Source organism: Pavona decussata, unplaced genomic scaffold, assembly GCF_977016875.1.
Source record: "Pavona decussata unplaced genomic scaffold, jaPavDecu1.1 SCAFFOLD_249, whole genome shotgun sequence".
Taxonomy (NCBI): Eukaryota; Metazoa; Cnidaria; class Anthozoa; order Scleractinia; family Agariciidae; genus Pavona; species Pavona decussata.
The window spans coordinates 253393-274076 of NW_028145653.1; the positions used below are offsets into that span (position 1 = coordinate 253393).

At 37.0% G+C, this 20684-nt stretch overlaps 2 protein-coding genes across 3 annotated transcripts; one reads left to right on the forward strand and one right to left on the reverse strand.

Annotated features, from left to right (window-relative positions):
* Positions 1–377: 377 nt before the first annotated feature.
* Positions 378–4182, forward strand: LOC146457039 (bifunctional peptidase and (3S)-lysyl hydroxylase Jmjd7-like). The gene is made up of 4 exons (XM_085092407.1): positions 378–1005; positions 1819–2010; positions 2324–2456; positions 2930–4182. Exons 1-4 carry the CDS (start codon positions 547–549, stop codon positions 3457–3459), a joined length of 1314 nt encoding a protein of 437 aa, XP_084948533.1. The 5' UTR covers positions 378–546; the 3' UTR covers positions 3460–4182.
* Positions 3451–17753, reverse strand: LOC146457040 (DNA repair protein Ku80-like). Of its 2 annotated transcripts, XM_085092402.1 has the most exons (28): positions 17632–17753; positions 17050–17163; positions 16170–16221; positions 15937–16053; positions 15372–15389; positions 15091–15139; positions 14863–14979; positions 14224–14338; positions 13899–13963; positions 13140–13257; positions 12707–12857; positions 12297–12406; positions 11716–11778; positions 11123–11260; positions 10574–10664; positions 9966–10026; positions 8365–8440; positions 8155–8222; positions 7858–7918; positions 7525–7592; positions 6844–6946; positions 6423–6495; positions 6111–6223; positions 5774–5870; positions 5616–5683; positions 5174–5245; positions 4555–4616; positions 3451–4345 (listed from the first exon to the last, which is right to left on the reverse strand). In XM_085092402.1, exons 1-27 carry the CDS (start codon positions 17644–17646, stop codon positions 4599–4601), a joined length of 2211 nt encoding a protein of 736 aa, XP_084948528.1. In that variant the 5' UTR covers positions 17647–17753; the 3' UTR covers positions 3451–4345; positions 4555–4598. The 2 variants fall into 2 exon arrangements, with proteins under 2 accessions (XP_084948528.1, XP_084948527.1); XM_085092401.1 differs by having other exon boundaries at positions 3451–4616.
* Between the last annotated feature and the right edge of the window lie 2931 nt (positions 17754–20684).

Genomic DNA, 20684 nt, shown 5'->3' on the forward strand with positions numbered 1-20684 from the left:
AACTATCGGTATAAAATTTATTACTACAATGTTTCCACTGTTTCCACCTTCTTTTATCGCCTTTCTTTAGACGTGGTTTTGTAAGTTTGACAAGACGACTTCACTTGGGATGTGGAGCGACCAAATACAGGCGAAAGCTCAATTTTTTTTCGAGTTAGTTCAACTAGTTCGTAATTAAAAAATAACAGAATTGACAATCTCAAACTTGAAGTCACAGTCCGCCAGGGAAAAGAAACACATCACTTGTAAAAGGATCCAGTCTCTCTCTGTAAATAAATATAAATAAAAACAACTGAAGATATGCAACGTCATGTCACGCGATGTCACGCTCGAATAAAAAAACGAGTGAAACCTGAGAACAAATTTTCTTGTGCCCTTCATGTAAGATACTTTAAATTTTGTATTGCTTCACTGCTACGGCTTTGCACTTTGTTATTTCAGCTAATTACCATGTGTTGTTTCCGTGCAGGTGATAGCAGTTCTCTAAGAAGCTGGAAAAACTTAAAAGGAAAAACTAAAAGGCGATTGTAAAAAACTCTTTACACCATGCTGAGTTTTCATGCCTCGATTTTGTTTATAATCTCGTGCGCCATTTACACATACTCGAACAATATTCCAGAATTCCCTCCACAAATTAGAATCTCTGACGACAAAAACTTTCCCACAGGACATCTTCAGCCTCTTGGATATCAACGCGCGCCTGATGGGCCAGTTAAAGAATACAACGAGGTTCTTCGACCAGAAACGTTTTGGGAACAACATGTGAGCTGGTCTGTACCTCTTGTTTTTCGTCAAGGTATTGGAGGATCACCGGCTCTGTCAAGTTGGACTGATGATTATTTAAGAGACAACTACGGAGATCTGGATGTGTTAATCGAGTTAAAAGAAGAAAATCGATCACATGCTACGAGGAGAATGAATATTTCAGAGTTTCTTGATCGTTACAAGCAAGAAGATATTTATATTGTTACTGTTTTACCTGACCCTATGAGAAGAGATATCCAGGTACAGTAACCGGGGTTAATGTCTAGGTAAACAAGAATTCAAATTTACATAACAGCTGATTGATTTGGTTACTATATGACTACATCTGTTCAAGAGAACTATTACTACACTTGTCTAACGATGGCTTGAACAATATATATTGTTAATTGGAAGCTTGTCTGTGATATTTTTTTTGCGAATATAAGTTCTATGAGATTTGTCTGAGAAATAATTTAATTCTATGCGAAATGTATGGTGGAAGTTTTATTGTAGCAGCTCTTATCAGCTTGGAATTACGATAATTGTGTTAAGCAACTGCTATCGTTTGTGAGGTAGGGGGTATTGTTCTGTTGTTCTGTTGTTTTCTAGAAGGGTTGAAAGCCAATCACTTGAGGCCTGATGAGAGCTTAGAATCAATCAGCCAGATAGCCAAGATACCTATTTACCGTGGGTTTTCTAAACATTATACATACTTCCAGTTCCCTGGTCTTTTTTGTTTCCAGCCATTTTATTTGAAGGGAACAGCAGGTTTGAGAAACTGGGAGGGGGGGGGGAGGGGGTGTATTCTCTCTTCTCTTGACCCCAGCTCTCCGATGCTCATCACCCTTCTACCCTGAGTCAGTAGTGCTCCTGGCACTCCAACCACTGAGGGTTAGGGTTGGGGTTAGTGGAGTGGTGGTATATAAGTCTTGTAGCTGAATGGGCTACCTTGGTTAAATAAAGTTACTTACTTACTAGAAGCACCTTTATGTGCTTGGATGATTAAGACAAAGGCAACCAAGTACATCAGAAGAGTTAGAAACTAAGCATCTGTTTATTTCATCCTTCACTCAGGTACCAAGCTGTTTGCTGTGTGGTTCTTTTCTTGATTACATTCATGAAACCAACTTCTGGATGAGCTCAGGAGGAACGCGCTCCGTCATCCATTTTGATGCGGATCACAACCTACACTGCCTTGTTGCTGGACGAAAAGATTTCATCATGATAGCAAGAATGCATTATGAACACTTGTACTTTCATGACAAGGTAGATAAAATAGTTAATTACATGAATGTTGTATGATAAAGTAATGCAAAATTGGTTAATATCAAGATCAATCAGTGAGTTATTAGAATAACATTACTCCCAACACAAAGAGCATTTTTAAGAAAGTTAATGACCCCCCCCCCCCCCCCATCCTTACTCACACCTCCATGATTCCCATGGGGCTCTTACAAGTACCCTTTATCCCCATGTCCTCCTCTTGGTAGGTGTTTTGCAGGGAGCTGTTTAATATGCAGTCTTGAAACTAGTTTTTAATGATATAAAAAATACAAATTAAATGTGCTTTCTTTTGCAGAATCAATATTCTGGGTCAGCGTTTTCGGGAATTGATCCTAACAAAATTGACTTGCTTGAGTACCCTAATGTAGCAAAGGTACCATGGACATATGCAACACTCAAGCCAGGAGACTGTATTTATATTCCTGCAGGTAGGAACATATCATGGTTTGTGCAATCAATCTTAACTAAATTATTTTACCTGTAGAAGTAGTCATCACATAATTACGCGAAATAAGTGGTTTATTTTGAAATGTGAAAAAAAGGAACGTAAATCTGAGATTTTACTTTTTTTCAGTCAAATCTAAACATAAAACTCAAAGGTTAGCTACCCTTCAAAAAAGCAAAAGAACAAATCATTAGCAACAATTAACTGTTTGCATCCCTCTGCTCAGGTGTACAAATGACTAACAGCAAGCTGTTAAGAAAATGTACAAAATGCATGGTAGACCTGTGCCTTGGACAAATTTTCCAGGGGTTGGTGGGGCGGTGGAGGGGGGGAGGGAAAGTAGAAATGCTTCCAGTTGTTTCATGCTTTGGAAACTGTAAAAGGCTGCTCCACAAGTCCCGTTCATTTGTCTAAACAACCTTTTTGCCTTAACAAGAATCTTTATTGCGTCTATAGAATACATACATCAAGTCCGATCATACAACAGAACCATATCAGCAACAATTCTGTTCACCTCTGGACCCTTAGTGGGTGCTCCATTTGAACCCAAGGGATGCGACAAGAAAACAATTGAGTACACAGCTCTAAGTGACATAAACGTGCACTGGACATACGATAAGGGTGATGCATTTATTGAGATGGGCTACATGAATATAGAGGTTATGCGTCACAGTATTCTAGCCACAATGAAGGAAAGGAATGAAGAAAACTTGACGAAAGATGCATTTGCTGAGTTCTGGGCACAACATGAGGAGGAAGCATTTGAATATAAAGAAGATAACATATATGAGGACCCAAGGACCATTTTTGATCAATATTTTGATGTTGAGGGTAAAGGAGTTGTTACCAAAGATGAAATATTACAGTTATCACAGGAGACATTGAAGACACTTGCGCGCTTAGTTGACCCTCCTCACGGTCCACAGGCAAAAAAAGAACAGATATCAACATTGGGGAATGAACAAGTGACACATGAAGAACTGTAATGACTAATTTATTAATCCGCTTGTCCATCAAACTACAGGCATCTCTCTTTATCCCTTGTCTAACAATATTTGTAACATTTCTCCAGCATGAAGCTGTTTCATTTGGAAAAATAAATGTTGTTGTTGACCGTTCAATTTTCGGACTATACTAACTAGTCTTGTATTATCTGAAAGGAACAATTTAATATTAGGCTAATTTAATTAATAGACCATACATGTAATGTAAACAAGAGGTTCGAAAAAAGTCAGCCTGGACTTGTAAATCCACTACTTGAAAATAGACAGCCATTGTGTACATGTAACAAGTAGCATGCATTGGTTTCGTTTACTTCATAAGTTGGGCAACACATTCAGTGTACAGTGTACCTTATAAATTTGATGAGGTGGAAGTTTTTAAATTATTTAAGCCCCAGTATCAAAAGGTATATTCTCCTCACTGTTCTTGCTATAAATTTCTTTTGCTACTAGTTGAGAGAATTTGTTTAGTAATCAATATATTTCATTTAATCTCTGGTGATCATTAATTTTCTTTATTTTCGTGATTTGCATGTTGATCAAGTTGTGATATTGTGAGGGTTACGGCAATGGCATGTAAAACAAACCTGGTGTTTTGGTAGTGGAGCCACTTGTTTAATGCTGCTTTCACATTAAGCTATAAAGTCTACATTGCAAGAATATAGCCATTCTCAATGTGAATTAAATAAACTTGTACAACTAACTGAATTTTTTTTCATAGAATGTTTGTCCTATATGTCTGTAGTCTGGGGTGTGCACCTTTTGTCAGGTGGTCCAAACCTGTCCGAATCATGGTAAACACATCTGCTGTTAGGTGTTTCACAAGTGCAGTACATATTTAATATTCGTAAAGCAGAATGCCACACAGTCAATAGTATGGCCACCTGGGGATTATCAGTGCCTGTAGGCAGTGGAACAATGTTCAAAGGATACCTTTTGTAAGGTACTTGGAGTACATAATTCAAAAATACACTTTCCAAGTCTGTCTTGCACACTTTATCTTCTTGAACTTATTACATTGACACCAAACTTCGTCTGACTGATTGCAGTCACTGAAACAAGGTACATGTGCTATAAATTATATCTTCCACTCAGTTCACAGCTGCTGATGGCATCATAGCACATTACTCCATCATCTCTAGCTGCAATAATTGTAATTAAAAAAGAAACATAATTAGAACAGTTCTCATGAAGCCAACAGTAACTCATTTCAACCACCATTAAATGGTAAACCCATTACTTTTCACTGTGTAGTTTCTGCACCAAGAGAATTCAGAGGCTACTAACATTAATTTTACTGACAGTGTTGAATGTGGATACTGAATTTCCCAAGTGCTACAAAACTAGTTGGAACCACCATTAAAAGGCTTGAGCCAGGAGTATTATAATAAAGAGAGGCAGAAGGGAAGTTTAAGAAAGGATTTTTAAAAGAAGCAGGAAGTTCTAACTACCTCTTGATCCAATTACCCTCCTCCATCCCTGTCCCCTGACCAAATCCTGACCCCTTCCCCAGTGGTCTCTCACTCCAAGTACCCTTTACCCCTCCCCTACCTTTCTAACCTCTCTCGACCCTGTTCCTCTCCCCTGACCCAATCCAATAAACCTTCCCTTTCCTGTGATGCTCTCCCCCCCCATCACATCACCTGTCCTCCCCCCCCCCACCCCCAACGAGAAATGGTAAAACCATGCTTTAGCTTACCAGATCATCAACATCCTCCATTACATCGTCAGCTGCAGGTTCTTCTTTCTGAACTCCTCCATCCTCCAGAAACTAAAAACAAAACATTTGCAAGTTTAAAGTCACAGCTCCATCGTCGCTTGGTACTAAATCATTGAATAGAATGGGCATTCGACATGATTAGATCCATTTTATGGATTTGGGGTGGAAAATTTTAAAAATTTAATGTTCAGTCAAATGTTTGAGTAAGTTTAACCTGATGAACCAATCAGTGATAGATAAAGATCTATTTTCTTATTTCGTAATAATTTATTTAGTCTCCCTTGCAGCCGTTTTTTGGGCTGTCGTTGCATGACAGCCCAAAAAACGGCTGCGAGACTATAATTTATTATGTTTCATATCTGTTCAGAGTGGCCCCTCCTACCCTAACACTACAGGTGCATTACATTACCCAAAAACCTACCTCTCGAGCTTGAGTATCAGTGGCAATGCTATCCGCTGCTTCAGCTTTAGAGATCAGTGTCACGTTTTCTGTTGATGTAAATGCACACATGTTTACTGCTTGTATGTGAAAACTGTGTTATTGTATCACAAATCTGTAATATTGACTGTATTTCTTACCTTTAACCATCAGCAGCCAAAATTCATGACCTCTTTGGTTAATTATCCTCTCTTTCATTTCTTGAAGAAAAATGTTGAACATCACTGATTCACCAGCCTAAAACAAGTGAAGCTAATTTGGATCAAAATTTACAATGATATACATGTGCGTTTGACATACCCTGGGTAACTATATTATTTTATCATTGCATGTATTCAGTCTAAAGGAAATTGCAAATTAAAGTTTTAATAAGACAATGACAACAAAGAGGATGATGATGACAACATGAGGACTTTGATGTCAGAGCTATGATGATGATGATGATGGAGGTACATGTTCATGTAACAGTAATCTTGCCTTCATGCACTCTTCTCTCAAAGCCTTTACACAGTCCATGGCCTTGGCATAGAACTGGTCTCTGAATGAATCCAACACCAACTGTAGGATTCTCTGCTTCATCTGTTTGGCAGCTGTTATGGTAAAAAAAAAAGTTTTTATGTTAGTAATGATTTATCTAGGATACAAATTTGCTCTTCCCAGGGTCTTTATTTTGAAATTGAAACTCTCTTGTTCTGTCATCTTTTAAAACTTGTTCTTGAAAAGAACTTTCAAAGGATGCCCATCATGTCACAGGTCACCCCCATTTTATACCCATCACAGGCCACCCACCTTCATCAAACCTGTCTTCATCCTTCTGACTGATTATAGTGCGGAAATCTCCAACAGGATCAACTGTGCCAACCTGAATATGAGTTTAAACACTTCATGCCAAAAAAGACAATTAAAAGAAGCTACAAAAGTCCATACTATCAGTGAGACTACTCGTACTTGAAAAACAGAGCAGGGTTTGGATTTGAGCTGCAGAGAAGCAAACCTGGTTTAAGACAGAATGAGGTCATTTTATGGCATTAAAAGTACTTTTGAGATTTATGCAAACTTAATGTGTGGAAATTTGACAAATTTCAATTTCAATTTGACACCTCACTGTCAGTCTACAGGTTGCAAGCATACAGTGAACAGTACATGCATTTTACTATTAGAACACAAAACCAATGTGTATTCAGCAAAATCACCAGCGTGTTAGCATTACCTGAGTGACCTCCCCCTTTGACAAACTTGCCATGCTAAAGTCAGTTTCATCACGATCATCTGTTCTGTTAATTGGAGGTTCCCCATTCCTCTCGACATCTCCACTGGAGGTAAAAATTCAATCAATCAATAAACTTTATCTACCCTCGAATTTACAGTGTAGCACTGAAGTGCTAATATCTTCGAGCCAACTATATTAATAAATGATTATAATAAAAAGTTAATTCTATATAACAAATAAGATAACTAACTACCTAGACAACTAACTTGCAAATTATCATGAATGATGTAGAAAGGTTTGCAGTTCCTGCCCTTTTAATTAAATTATTGTTCCCAGTAGATATCAGTCGCCGAAAAGAAGTAAAATCAGAAATAGTGCGGTAATGGTCAGGAAGAGAATTCCAAGATGTTGCTGCCAAGTGGTTTGTGGTCAGTGGTTTGAGCAAACAGAGTATGTTATGTCCTCTTAAAAAATAAGTGCTAGAGCGTAAATGAAACATATCTTTAAAAAATCTTGGATAATCAGAAAAATGAAGACATTTAAAAATAGTAAGAATCATGTAGTACAATTACTCATATATGTATTAATTAATATTATCCCATCATACAGTGTAAATAAAGCAACAGCAACAACATGGCAGCAAATGTATAGAACATCACAGCAGTAAACAGTCATTCTTACAGTGTTCTGAACACATTTTCAGCTGCTGCATCTTTTTTCTTCTCAACTTTTTCTAGCCGGAACATGTCCTAAAAAAGCCAGTAACATTTAAATGCGAAAAAAGAATATTAAAATAAAATTAACAGTAATTTCATAAATATAAACAATTGTCCTTTTAATTATTATTTTGTGTAGCTGCAGTTCTTCTAGCATGTAAATGTAGTTTCTTCCTGTTAGAGACCACGTTAAGTTCAAGCTGTATGGGCCATATGTTCTTATGTACATCTTAAATATTAAGTAAACATAAATATTTGTCTCAGAATGGTCAGTCCTGTAAAATAGTTGCTTTCTTACCTTGACTTTTGTACACTGTGGAGCACACCTTGCTTTGAACTCTGCACTGGGCTCCAGGTAACTGTATTTATTAATTAATAGATATTAAAATGTTGGAATATGGTCAAGGATGCCATATCAGTGCCAAAATGCATGTTACCTCCCGTGCTGCAAGATACGTACTTCATGAAAGCTTACATTATGAAAGAATGTTAAATGGACACTATCTAACAAGTTTTCGACATAAGATAATAATTTCTCAGGAATTGTTAAATTCTTAGGTGTTGAAATGTATTGGCTGCAGTGTAAAATTGTCACCTTGCAATGACAGGCTCCAAATCTGGTAAGGAAGGGTCATCTGGGTTGAGTGCACGGTGCTGAATGCACTGAAAGGAATGAAAAAAATACCAACAACCACAAAGTCTTAAACATTTCTTAAAACTGTTGCTTCCAGTCTTATGGATTAATGATTAGCAACAAGACTGTCAGTAACTTCCATTCCATAAATTAAACATATTAACTACTTACCTGAAAAACTCTTTGTCGCACTGGGTTAAAAGTTGTCTTGCACTTGAGTGCCTCTACGGGTTGGCCATCTTCATCTCTGCATGATTCAACAAATAGATGTACATGTACAGCAGGTGAAGAGGAAAAAGTCTTGACCAGAGAGTGAGGGGGAATGCAGAGAGGAAAATAACAAGTCCCATATTTTAACCGATTTACAACAGTCATGTAATCCCAACTTCCCTGCCCTTTACATGAGATTCTTGGCAGTAAGTCAAGGTCATATCTTATGAGCGAAAGTTATTGGTTGGTGGCTGTGTTATAGTTAAATATCAATAATAATAATAATAATAATAATAATAATAATAATAATAATAATAATAAAAAACACGCACAAGTTTGTGTAGCTCATTTCAAGCTCCAGAGAAGAGGATTAAAGGACATCAGGTGAGACAACATTTTAAGAAAGCCATGGGAGAGAAGCTCAAGGAGAAGGTCGGAGACCTGTGGACCTGATGGGAAGACGACCAGCTGAAAAAACGTGGCTGTTTTGCCTGGTTGAACAGGTAGGCGTATGCAATTTCTCATGCTGTCGCACGCATAATGGAGCTTTACAAGTTTATTCGGCCTATAAGACCAGTACGTCAGACCAAATCAATATTGTGTAGAATGTGCTGAAAGGTACCAGAGAGCCTTCCTCACTTGCTAGCAGGTTGTTCATCGTTAGCACAGAGTAAGTATATGGACAGGCATAATGCTGCACTGAAAGTGCTGTTCTTTGAAATGCTGAGGGACCTAAAGCTTGCCGACTCTGTTCCTCCTTGGTACTCATGGGTTGCGCCCAAACCAATGCACGAGTCAACAGATGCTCAAGTATTTTGGGATGTGCCTGTTTACGCAGAACACACTAAGTTCTGTCGGAGCCAACAGGGTGGATGCGCAATTTGTAGTAAGAGCACAAAGCGAAGAGTCGAGGGTGCCAAGTGTGGAAATGAGCTGCCCTCGGTTGGCCAACTGCGCAAGGAAAGATACTGAGAAGACAGAGAAGTATGAACCATTGTGGTACGTGGGAGTTTACCAGACAATACCCAGGCTACAAGATTGTACAACTGAACATCATAATGGACGTACTGCGGGATGGTCCAAGGAGCTGGAGGTCGAGATGAATAAGACCTTTGGTGTGAATAAGACCTTTGGTGTGCGATCAATTATCCTGAAGAGGATGCAGGAGGCCGTGCTGCCCAGCTCCCTGAACATTGCGCGACCATTCAAAGTTATTACCAAGTAATGCCCCAGACCCTGATGTTATAGTAGAGTATAGTAATTTCTCGCATGTTTTAGTATTTCATTTTCTTTATACAAATTTTAGGCCTCTATTAATCTTAGTCAAGTCTTTGGGGTTTTTTTTTTGTGTTTTTTTTTTTTTTGGGGGGGGGGGGGTGCGGGAGGGCGCTTGTCGGACATTATCAACTATTTTAATGTTAAATTCCTGTAGAGCATGTCCATGTCGCATGTCCACTGCGTATGATAATAATAATAATAATAATGATAATAATAATAATAATAATAATAATAATAATAACAATAATAATAATAATAATTGATTTGTTAAAGTTTGTTCTCACCTTTGTGCATCTGTTAAATCCATCGTAGTAATGAGATTATCCACAGCATCCAGTTGTTCTTCTAATTAAAAATAAACACATAAAAGTGATTGATATAAAATTATGAAATATCAAAAGCACAGACTCAGGTGCACTAGATATGAAGTACGTATAAAAGACTTGATGAGGATCTGAGGGTCGGTGGTTTGAGGCTGGCTTGGTCTCTTAGTTACTGTGTTGTTTCCTTAGACAAGAAATTTGCTCCACATTGACTCTCTTCACCCAGATGAATAAATGGGTAGCGGCAACATACTGCTGGGGGTGTCCCTGCGATGGACTAGCATCCCATCCAGGGGGGAATAGCAATACTCCTTGTTGCGTCATGCTACAGAAACCAGGCTAAGCTCCGGCCATGTGGGCCACTTAAGCTCTTGTGCGAATTTACCTTATAGGAAAGTAACTGTACCCATTTGAGTTACATGTATCACACCAAAGAAACGTTTTGAAAGCCACCATTTCGCCAACCCAAGCCAAGATTTGACTGAACAATTAATGTGATATCGGTAACTCGCAAGAAATGAAATTCTGGTCAGCTTTTTTGTCGTTTATTTTAGCTGTTACAACTGTACCTGATGGCAGCCATTTCTTGTTAGCATCAAGAGATGCAAAGCTGAAGTGCCGAAGGTCTTCAAAAAATGGCAGAGCAGTGAACAAGAGACACTGCAGGTGTAAAATTAATATAGAATCAGAAAAATTATATTAATTTTCAAGCACATGTAGGTACATGTATATATCAGTTGAGGACCAAGAAGTTTAAAATTTCGGGATGTGAGCAATAGAATGTTACATTATTATTTATACAATGTACATGTATTTCATAAGAATATGTGTCAACTGAAAATCAAGACAGAGAAGAGAGTCTCAATCTAAGGGGTGCTGAAATATCAGAAACCAGAAATTACAAGACATTGTAAATGGTTAGAATTTTAAAAACTTTTGTTTCCTGACAGTTAAACTTTACAACAATTCTCAGCTCCCACATGTCGACTGTCACTGGTGATCCTGTCAAAACTGATTCATAACCTGCTATTAAAACCAATGGACTCTGCCCTTATTATATTGATATCAAGTGATTTTGCAAGTTGCAAATGATGAAACTGAATCCAGCAAATACGTACCTCATAGTCTTGTTTGATGTGTGGAGCCAGGAAGCCAAGCTTTGGAGCCGCATTTTTTGCTCGGCAGTATCTTACAATAGCCACAGTGTTTAACTCATACATGCCATTAATAAATGCTGACAGCGCTACAGCAGCATGCTGAAAAAGATGGGAAATAATTTATCACAATTATAAAGTCATTATATTATATATTTTATCAGTGAATCATCAATTTTACTGCCTTCCTTTTCGGACAAGCATTAAAATAATTTGGTTGTCAGTTATGACCATTAGTGCTTGTAAATTACATTTACCGACTTAATTACTCACTGTTAAGAAAATTCGAAAGTTTTAGATTTTTAGACGCATACATGTATGTGCGTTTTCAGCAGCTACATTACATGTAAATAGACAAGTTTTGGTTTGTTCACGCTGTACTGAGATCAGATCCTTGCTGATAAGGATCATGATAACTATACAGTCATATACTGACAATAATTGCAATGAAACTAAAAAAATTTACATGAAGTTATTCCTATATGAAAATGAAGCCAGTGTAAAAAACCTGAGTTTTTTGGTAACCATGTTGCAAAAACGTTCTTGGTAACATTCACCTGGTCACCAGGCTGAGGCACAAAAGTGATCACATTCTCTCCTATGTACTGAAACCTGTGAACCTGCGGCAGAAATGGCAAGACACACATGTACACTCAACAAAACCTTCCATATACAATAATTTTCATTTTGCTAATCAAAAGTAAGAAACCAAAAATAATGCATTCTTTGTGCTATAGAGTGTGTGCACGACAGCCATGTTGGAGGACCGAAACAACACAATGATTTTCCTTTGGGAAATATATTCTATTTTTATGCAAATATGTTCTATTGGTTTAGTCCTGCAGCATGGCCGCCGTGCACACACTCTAAAACTGAAGTAAAAATGTGCAACTAACCTACCCTAACCCTAATAAAATAATACTGATAAAATAAATAATTATCTATAGACCATTCAAATACAAATTGTATATAATTCTCATTGTTGTCAAATTCCAAAGAAATAAATACATGAAAATCATTCAGAGGTAATTAGCTTTATATTTAGTACTTACTAAAAGGCAAATGGAGAAAGATGAAATAACAGGGCAGCACATGTATGCATGTTACTACAGACAGCAGCACATTGAAGCTGACTTACATTTTCATTTGAGGTGAAGCACAGCACTGATAGACACCGCTCTGTGGTAAGTTTCATGCTGTCCTTGTCAATCTTTGTTAATGGAACCAATGTCTTACCATAGCGGTAACCTAAAATATTAACAGAAAAAAAGCCAGCATGTATGGTTGGGTGGGCAACAGTGAGATAAAAATGGGCTGATAACAGCCTCCAGAGACGCTTTCTACACCCTGTATGTATATGCCAACTTCTGATCTTACCGCAGATACAAATGTATATGTAAGGTGGACACTTATTGTTGTCTGATCAACTAATTAACAACTATTATACAATGTACCACACAAAATATACCTGCACTGTTATACTTGGGAGCCATAACACATACCGTAATATAAATAATTTAATATGCAATTTTATTTTTTATCTTATACCTTGTGCAACATTTTCTTTATCGACTTCCGTGTCATCCTCATCATTCAAATGATAAGACCTCTGCATCTCCACCTCCATGGTGTCAGGGTTTGGTGACATCTGTGACACTGCAGACAGCTTCTTCCATGATGCTAGTTTCTCTTCTCTTACCTTCGAATTTATTTTAAAAAATCTTGAATCAGAAGCATTCCACATCAGTGTTCATTGGTAAAGGTAACTGACTTGCAGATGAAGCATAGCCTGTACAACAGAGAAGGCCACTACTGTGTGGGCCTCTACATTTACACCTGGTACTGCTCCAAACCCACCTCATAAAAACTGGACTTTTCAGGCACAGATCCATGATTTTTCAAGACCAACAGATGCCAATGAACTGGTAACAGCATGGTTGAATTTATTATTCTATAATAAATGAAGACTTAATGCATATACCCTGTTGTATCCATAAACATTTATTTTCAACTGTGATCCAATCTCCAGAGGTCCTCTGAATACTGTGGTCTGTTTGATTGATCTTGTCTGGAAAAAACTCAGCATTGGAAGAACATTACTGAAATTGAAGAAATTAAAACAAGTTGTTTAAAACATACAGAACACCTGTATTTGAAAAGTGTCTCTGGACTTTCACTGCTTAATCTTTAAAACATGAATTATACGAAATGAACAGTAAGCATTTGTCTATCTTGGGGTTGCTCTGCACTAAAGAACAGCATTGATGTTTTCATCATGTCATTTCAGCCAGTAAATATCCTACTTACAAAATTAATTTTAGGTTACATGTTATGGATTTTTAAGATATTTCTGACCTTCAGAACAATCGTGAGATAGACATACGTGTACAGTATACAATGTTATTTTAAAACTTTAATATGTTTTATTGCAATATACATGTACATGTAGTTTGAAATATTTGGCATGCAGAACTCTCCCCTTTTTGCAAATTGTATTTGTGTAATACATTCCTTTATACATTTTTAGAATTCAACTTCAAAGTGCAGTTCCAGAAAATATCCTTACTTCCCCCACAGAGGGTTTTTTTTTTGGTTCAGTTTAGCTTCATACTTTGCCTCTAAAATTTTGGCTTTAAAGACCCCCTCCCCTCCCCTCCCCCTAGGAATTTCTGATGATCTTCCTTGGGGTGGGTATGAATTTTTTTCTAAAACTGCACAATAAAATGTACATCACATTTACCTGAAGGAATATGTCTCTCCGTCTAGAGCTTCTAATAGCTGCCTCATGCAATTTTCTCCAGCGACCTGTTAAAAAAAATAGTTTTAAGTTATTGGAAAGTTATACTGACAGTTTTAGTAACAGTTTTAGTACAATTGCATTTGTACTGTACAATGTAGTTGATACAGTGTACTGTACAATGTAGTCATTGCGACAAGTTAACCAAGCTGAATTACTAATCATATAAAAATAAATGTCTTGGGCCAAGTTTGCTTTAATATTAATAATTCCTTTTTTGTGAGGGGGGCGGGGGGAGGGTTAAAAATTCACAAAATGATCACATGACCTGCTGCGGAGTCCTCTCTTTCCTGTGAACAGCTGATGTTGATGTTGAAGGGCCTGAGCCATCATCAGCATCATTGCCAGCACTGTGAGTGCCGTCATCATAAAGATCTGGTCCTCTGTTATAAGAATGCACATGTTATGGTATCATGCAGATTGTATGATTCAATTATTACAACCTAAACATGTACGCACTACATGTACATTCAAGTTTGTAACCAGGGAGATCAACTTGCTTTAATTCTGCCTCAGGACAATATTTTTTTTCTGCCCATCTAAAGGGTTTGTTCAAAGTCATCTTTACACAGTTCCTTGATGCCAATGAAATACACATATTTCTAAGTTAGTGACAATTGCTAAACATTTCCTACATATGTACCTTCAAAATATATCATTCTCCATACAGATTTCAGTTTTTAAATGCTCAGATGCATCAATCTGAATCATAGTCACTTTATTATTACTACTACATGTACAAGGGTGTTAAGTACAGCAGCTAAAGAAGGGGAATTAAGGAGAAAGAGAAGTTTCTTAATTTATTTAACAGTTTTTATGTAGTTCACAAGCATTAATTGTTTTGCATTACACTTCACTGTAACTGCACCGAAAAGAAAAAAATAGGGAACAGAAAAAAAATACTCACATTAACGTAAGGTTTATCTCTAAGCTCTTTAATCCTTCCATAATCGCTTCCAGCTGATCATTTCCAAAAGGTGATCCAAGATCAGAAAAAAGATAAATCTTTTTTTCACACTTGCCCCTGAAATATAAATCAACATTTTTAATAATTACTGAGTTAACCTAAATAAATTTTAAAAATATATTGAAATGGCACATAACTAAGATTTAATATCAAAGAAGATCATCTCACTTGGTCTCAGCTCGTAACAAGTCCATGCCAACAACAATAGCATCAATAACTAAACAAGGTTAAGGAAATGAAAAAGGTCCAGTGAAAGAGATGGAATTGGACAGAATAATGCTAGCTGATTGTACAAACAGAATGTGCTACTGTAACACTGTACAATTATTATTTTATTCTATAAAATAAGTGATCAATCTGAATTGCAAGCTCATGATAGATGGTTCGGCGCAGTCCAAAATACATTTATGTCTGTGTGGTATATTGCATTTTTAGTTCTAAAAGGATACAGTCTGTTTCCACATAACCTACAATGAGATAGAGTTAATGACTGAATGAGTTTAATTCTTTAATTGCAAGTGTATTAATGTACAATGTATCTGTTTCTCGTGTTGTAATTGCCAAAGTTTAGTTTAGCTTTTGACCAAACTAAGAAGAGGCTACATGCAAGAGCCATGCAAAAATCACTTTTGTTCTCTCTTATTGTTTGAGGTTTGAGAAAATTAAAATTAGCTGTCAGCAAGATCCTCAAAAAATTATTTGAGCATCTCAGAACTTGAATCTCAATACTCTATCCTTGAGGACTGAGTTGAGACTGTCAACTTACTTTGCATGTAGCACTGTATATGTACATGTACTTTAATAGATAACACAACTCGTGCACATGCATTGTATTAGATATCACACTTCAATTCTCCATAAATTTCTGGGTTACAAATTGGAAATGACCTCTATTTTGATCCACCAAGTAAATAAAATAATTAATACTGTATTTACCTAAACACTGAATTAAAGAGATGTTAACACTTAACGCTACATTAAAAATCCATCAACAGATAAAATTATGCCATTTACCAGGTGTGATCTGGTTGTGCACAAACTGAAGCATTTCCAAGTCTGGTAAACCAAGATGGCGAGCCACTGTGATGTTTTCATACCCTTCCTCTTTATCGTTTAGCTGATTAGATGTTCCTGACAAATAAAAATTTATGATACTCTTTAATAGATACATCTCAACCTTAATTTAAAAATGTTCATTACAAATCGGTTTCCAGGATTTGAACAAAGTCGTGTTTACAGGGACATACCTTCAGTGCCGAAGAGAATTAAAGCAAACTCATCTTTTGTATTTGCAAACATCTAAACATGAAAATAGCTTTTAATACTGGAAAATTATACATAGAAAAAATAATTTAAATAAATTTAAAAATACTGTTGTTGATAAAAATTTTCAAGGGAAATTCAATATCAATCAAATAACACACTTTTCATCTTAACCAGCCTAAAGGCTCATTTAGATGGGGGGGGCGGGGGAGGGTGGGGTGGGGACAATACATTTGGGAATCCATTCATCCTGTCCATCGCACTATAACCCCATTAAAGATCAAATGCTACTTTTTCATCCAGGAGATATATTTGGTGATCCACAAGGGTGACAAGGAGATTCGTTTAATATCCAGAACATTTCTTGGGAATTTGTAGGCTACTGTACATGTACAGGGTTGTCAACTCTCCCGGATAATCCGGGAGACTCCAGATTTTGAACCGTATCTTCCGCTCTCCAGATTTATGTCTGTAATCTCTCGGATAATTGGGGAATTTTGCTATTTGTCGCAGACTCAACTTTCCGAGAATAAAATCTGAAATGTTTAGCATTGCTTCATCAACAGTTTCATAGCCTAATGTCCCCCCCCCCCCCCCCCCCTCACTGAAGCTGTGAAGTTAGCCTTGATGGCACCGCCCTGTAAGATGCTTTGTTGTTGCTGGCAAGGAAGTCATATTCTCCATATTTGAAGATGTGGGAGGTTGACAGCCCTGCATGTATTTATAAGAGACTGGAACTTTGTTTGTTATTTTGTTTATAATTTCTTCATTTGTTTGTGTTTTTCAGAACACACCCTTCCCCTGCCCACTTCTACCCATGGCCAGTTCTTGGCCATCAGTGTCCCCCTACAGACCCCTCCCTACCTTTCTCTGTATGATCATATTAATGGCCTTTACTGAAGTTTCCAAGGATGTGGCATGTCCAGGGGGGGCTTGGCACATGGATGGCCCCACATCCAAAATGATAACAACAGCATCCTGCAGCAAAAAAACGTTTAGTTATGTAAACACATCCTGTCATAGTGCACATCAATGAGAAACACAACAAGAACATCGTGACAACGACGGGAATTCAGTAGTGGGAGGCAGTATGGCAGAATTTACTTATTATATAAACATAAGTTGAGCTCAAGATCGGAGCTAATTTATAATGGGGGTACTTTCTGGAGATGCTATCAAGCCTTAGAGCTTTCATCCTTGATCATCCATTCCATTCATATAGCTTCCTAATAAGCTTAAGCTTAGTTTAGAATTGGCGGTTTTCCTCGAAATCAACAGTTAGATTTTGTGGGTAGATCTCCGTTCTCGATCGCGAGTGCAAACATAAAATCCATTTCTATCAGTCACAAGTAGATGACTGTAAAGCATAACTGAAGCAAAAATATTATTCTATGTACAGGAGAAATCCTGTAAATTTGATACAAAATCGCTACATATACAACTCACCTTTGCAGCCGCCATTTTGTTGTAATGACGTCACATGGTCGGGTTTGAGCTTGCCCGAGAATTTTCCCGCCAAAATGAAAATCGTCACCCGTTCTTTCTTCCTGATTCACTTCTGCCGGAGAAAGTAAATGGTGATTGGAAAATGGTAGAGAATGGGAAAATGAAAATGGGAAAAGAGAGATCATGTCTAGTGAATATTGAGATCCAGGACTGTTCAGACTGTTGACATTCATGCCAAAGGTGAGCGAACACTGAAAATGTCTAAGTGCCTGCATAGCCAGATAGTGAATACGAAGATAAGAAACCGAAGAAGAGTTAAGCCTTTCTTCTTGTTTCTGTCTATGAGCAGTCTAAAACAGGTTTGCAATTGCTTTAATGACGGTGAAAGGAAAATTCCTTGGAGATGCGTGACACTAGAAAATGTTTTCGGATAGGATTGGATAAAAATAGATATCAAAAAGTGTCAAAAATGGTTTTGAAACACAGACGTTTCGGGTATATAACCCTTCTTCAGTGTGTGGACAAAACCGTTTACATTTGCTTTGCGTTGCATTTTGGCTTTGCTTACACACGGTTTAGCTCAATTTAATAATTTATTTAATATTCATTTTAGTTATTATTATCATTATTACCACTATTACTATTATTAATATTAATATTTATTGCGTCGACGAAGGAGACGCTCCCTAATCGAGTCGTTGTGCATGTTCCTAAGCGCGAGAAATCGAGAAAGTACGTCGGAAACGTCACAATAGCATCCTGATGTCCCAGTACTGTCCATCATGCCCAGCGCGTGCGTTTCGTACCGTTCCTCCTTGTTGGTTGGAATTGGATTTAGTAAAACTGTCATATGATACTCAGAACATTTAATTTACCTTTTTGTTACCCAAGATTCAGCATGCCAATTACGTAAAACAACCTGTTTGATGCAGTTCATTCTCTGGAAATTCCAGAATTAATACCTTGTACTTTGATCACTTCAATCCGAACAAATATTTTAATCACCAAGATCTGATTTGATAAGGGTTGCATTAAACATACAAAAAAAGGAAAGAAAGAAAGAAAAACACATCCTACATGAGTAATAACCTGCACTGGGGAAAACAACTTAGAAGTAACTGGAAGCCCTGCCGCACCCTTGGTAGGATGCCCTGTAAACACTTGGACACGGATGTTAAGAATTGTTCTCAAACAATAATCTATTGTTTTGCAACTATATTTACAGTTCCCGTAAGTTAACATGATTTTTGCAACCCAGCTAAGTGCCTAAGGGCCTAAGGCGACGCGCTTTAATCTTTGATTACTACCGTCTATTTATTTATTTATTTATTTATTTATTTATTTATTTATTTATTTATTTATTTATTTATTTATTTATTTATTTATTTATTTATTTATTTATTTATTTATCTTTTTTTTATTTATTTATTGTAAAGTAATTGCACCATCTTGATCAATCTCCTGTATAACTTGTGCCATATCGATTCATTTCTTATTACTGTGTACTCTCTCGTATTATTATTATTATTATGAATTTGTACAATATATCAGGAGGATAAGGAAATATCTTAGCTAGCAAAGAGTCCAGAACTCTGCTGCACGTCTTATATTTGAAGAAAGTAAATTCAGTGTCATATTACACCATTGCCGAAGTATATCGTCCGAATTGTTTTTAAAATTTTATTGTTGACTTTTAAGGCCATTCATAAACTCGCTCCGACTTATATTTCTGAAATTGCTTCTCTGAAAGACTCAGGGGGTAGGTCAGTACTAGATCAAATAACGGCAAACTTCCACCATGCAAGTCTCTTTCCACGCTTGGCGATCGATCTTTTTATATGACAGGCTGCCCCTAAATTATGGAACGATCTTCCCCTTTTATTAGAAATATATCTTCAGTTAATGCTTTTAAGAAGGCTCTTAAAACCCATTTATTTCAGATGGCGTTTCCCAGCTAATTTATTATTAAGAATTTGTATATTAGTTTTACTAATTATTAGGAACGATTTGTAAATAAGACGATTTGTAAATTGGAATATGTACTAGGTTTTTTTAGGATTTTGTTGAGTCAATGTAATGCGCAGATGAAAATTTCTTGGATTGATATTTGCGCAATACAAATCAATATTATTATATTATTATTAATAGAGAGCATTATTAAAAACTGGATCATTGTATAATGCAATTCCAGGGATTTTATTGGCCAAACTTTTTTGATCCCCTAAAAGAGACCATATTAAAACACAGACAAATAAAAACACAGTAACTTCTCGCGTGCAACCCTAAACGAGAGCTTCACGGCTAAATATAATGGCGTTTTACCCAAAACACCCTAAGTGAGACTTAAATCCGAAATTTACACCCCTAAGCGAGACGACGAGCATCCCCGCCCCTTTCATATGAGACTCCCCCCCCCCCCCTCCCCGGGCTTAGCGGCCATGGTATATGAGCCCTATATGAGCCATTATACCATGCCCAAGAAATAGCGACCATTAAATTGTCGCCTTGTTGTTCTTGCAACGCAAAATCAGAAAGATCTAGCAACATTTCTCGATTGTTTTTAATAAAACAAATATTCCACTCGCGCCTTTTAGATATGAGATGATTATACGCGTCTCGTTGGCTATCTATCATCTCATATCCAACGCGCGCTCGTGGAATAATTGTTAAATATTATCATTATGCTATCAACAGACAGGTTCCCCGCCACTCCTCTTCCCCGAGAGCTTGCTCGCAGGCTAGTTAGTTTATCCCAAAGGTCAGGAAGTTACTAAAATTACCTTGTCTACTATGGCTTGAGTTATTTTTGGCAAGTAGTTACTAAAAATAGTCTACGTACGATGCCGCTTATGTTTCAGGTTTAGCCGGAAATCCCCGGGGTTGACTCAGCTAAAACAAACGGTGCCGATTAGTTCCTGAGTTTGTTTGTTTCCTTTCAGTGTTGTTCTTACCCTAAAACTTGTTAATTTTATCAGTAAATTGCTGTTGTATGTAACCATACGGGCTTATGCTAATTTGCGAAACAAAATGAAGCAAAAACTTGAGTTTTGACT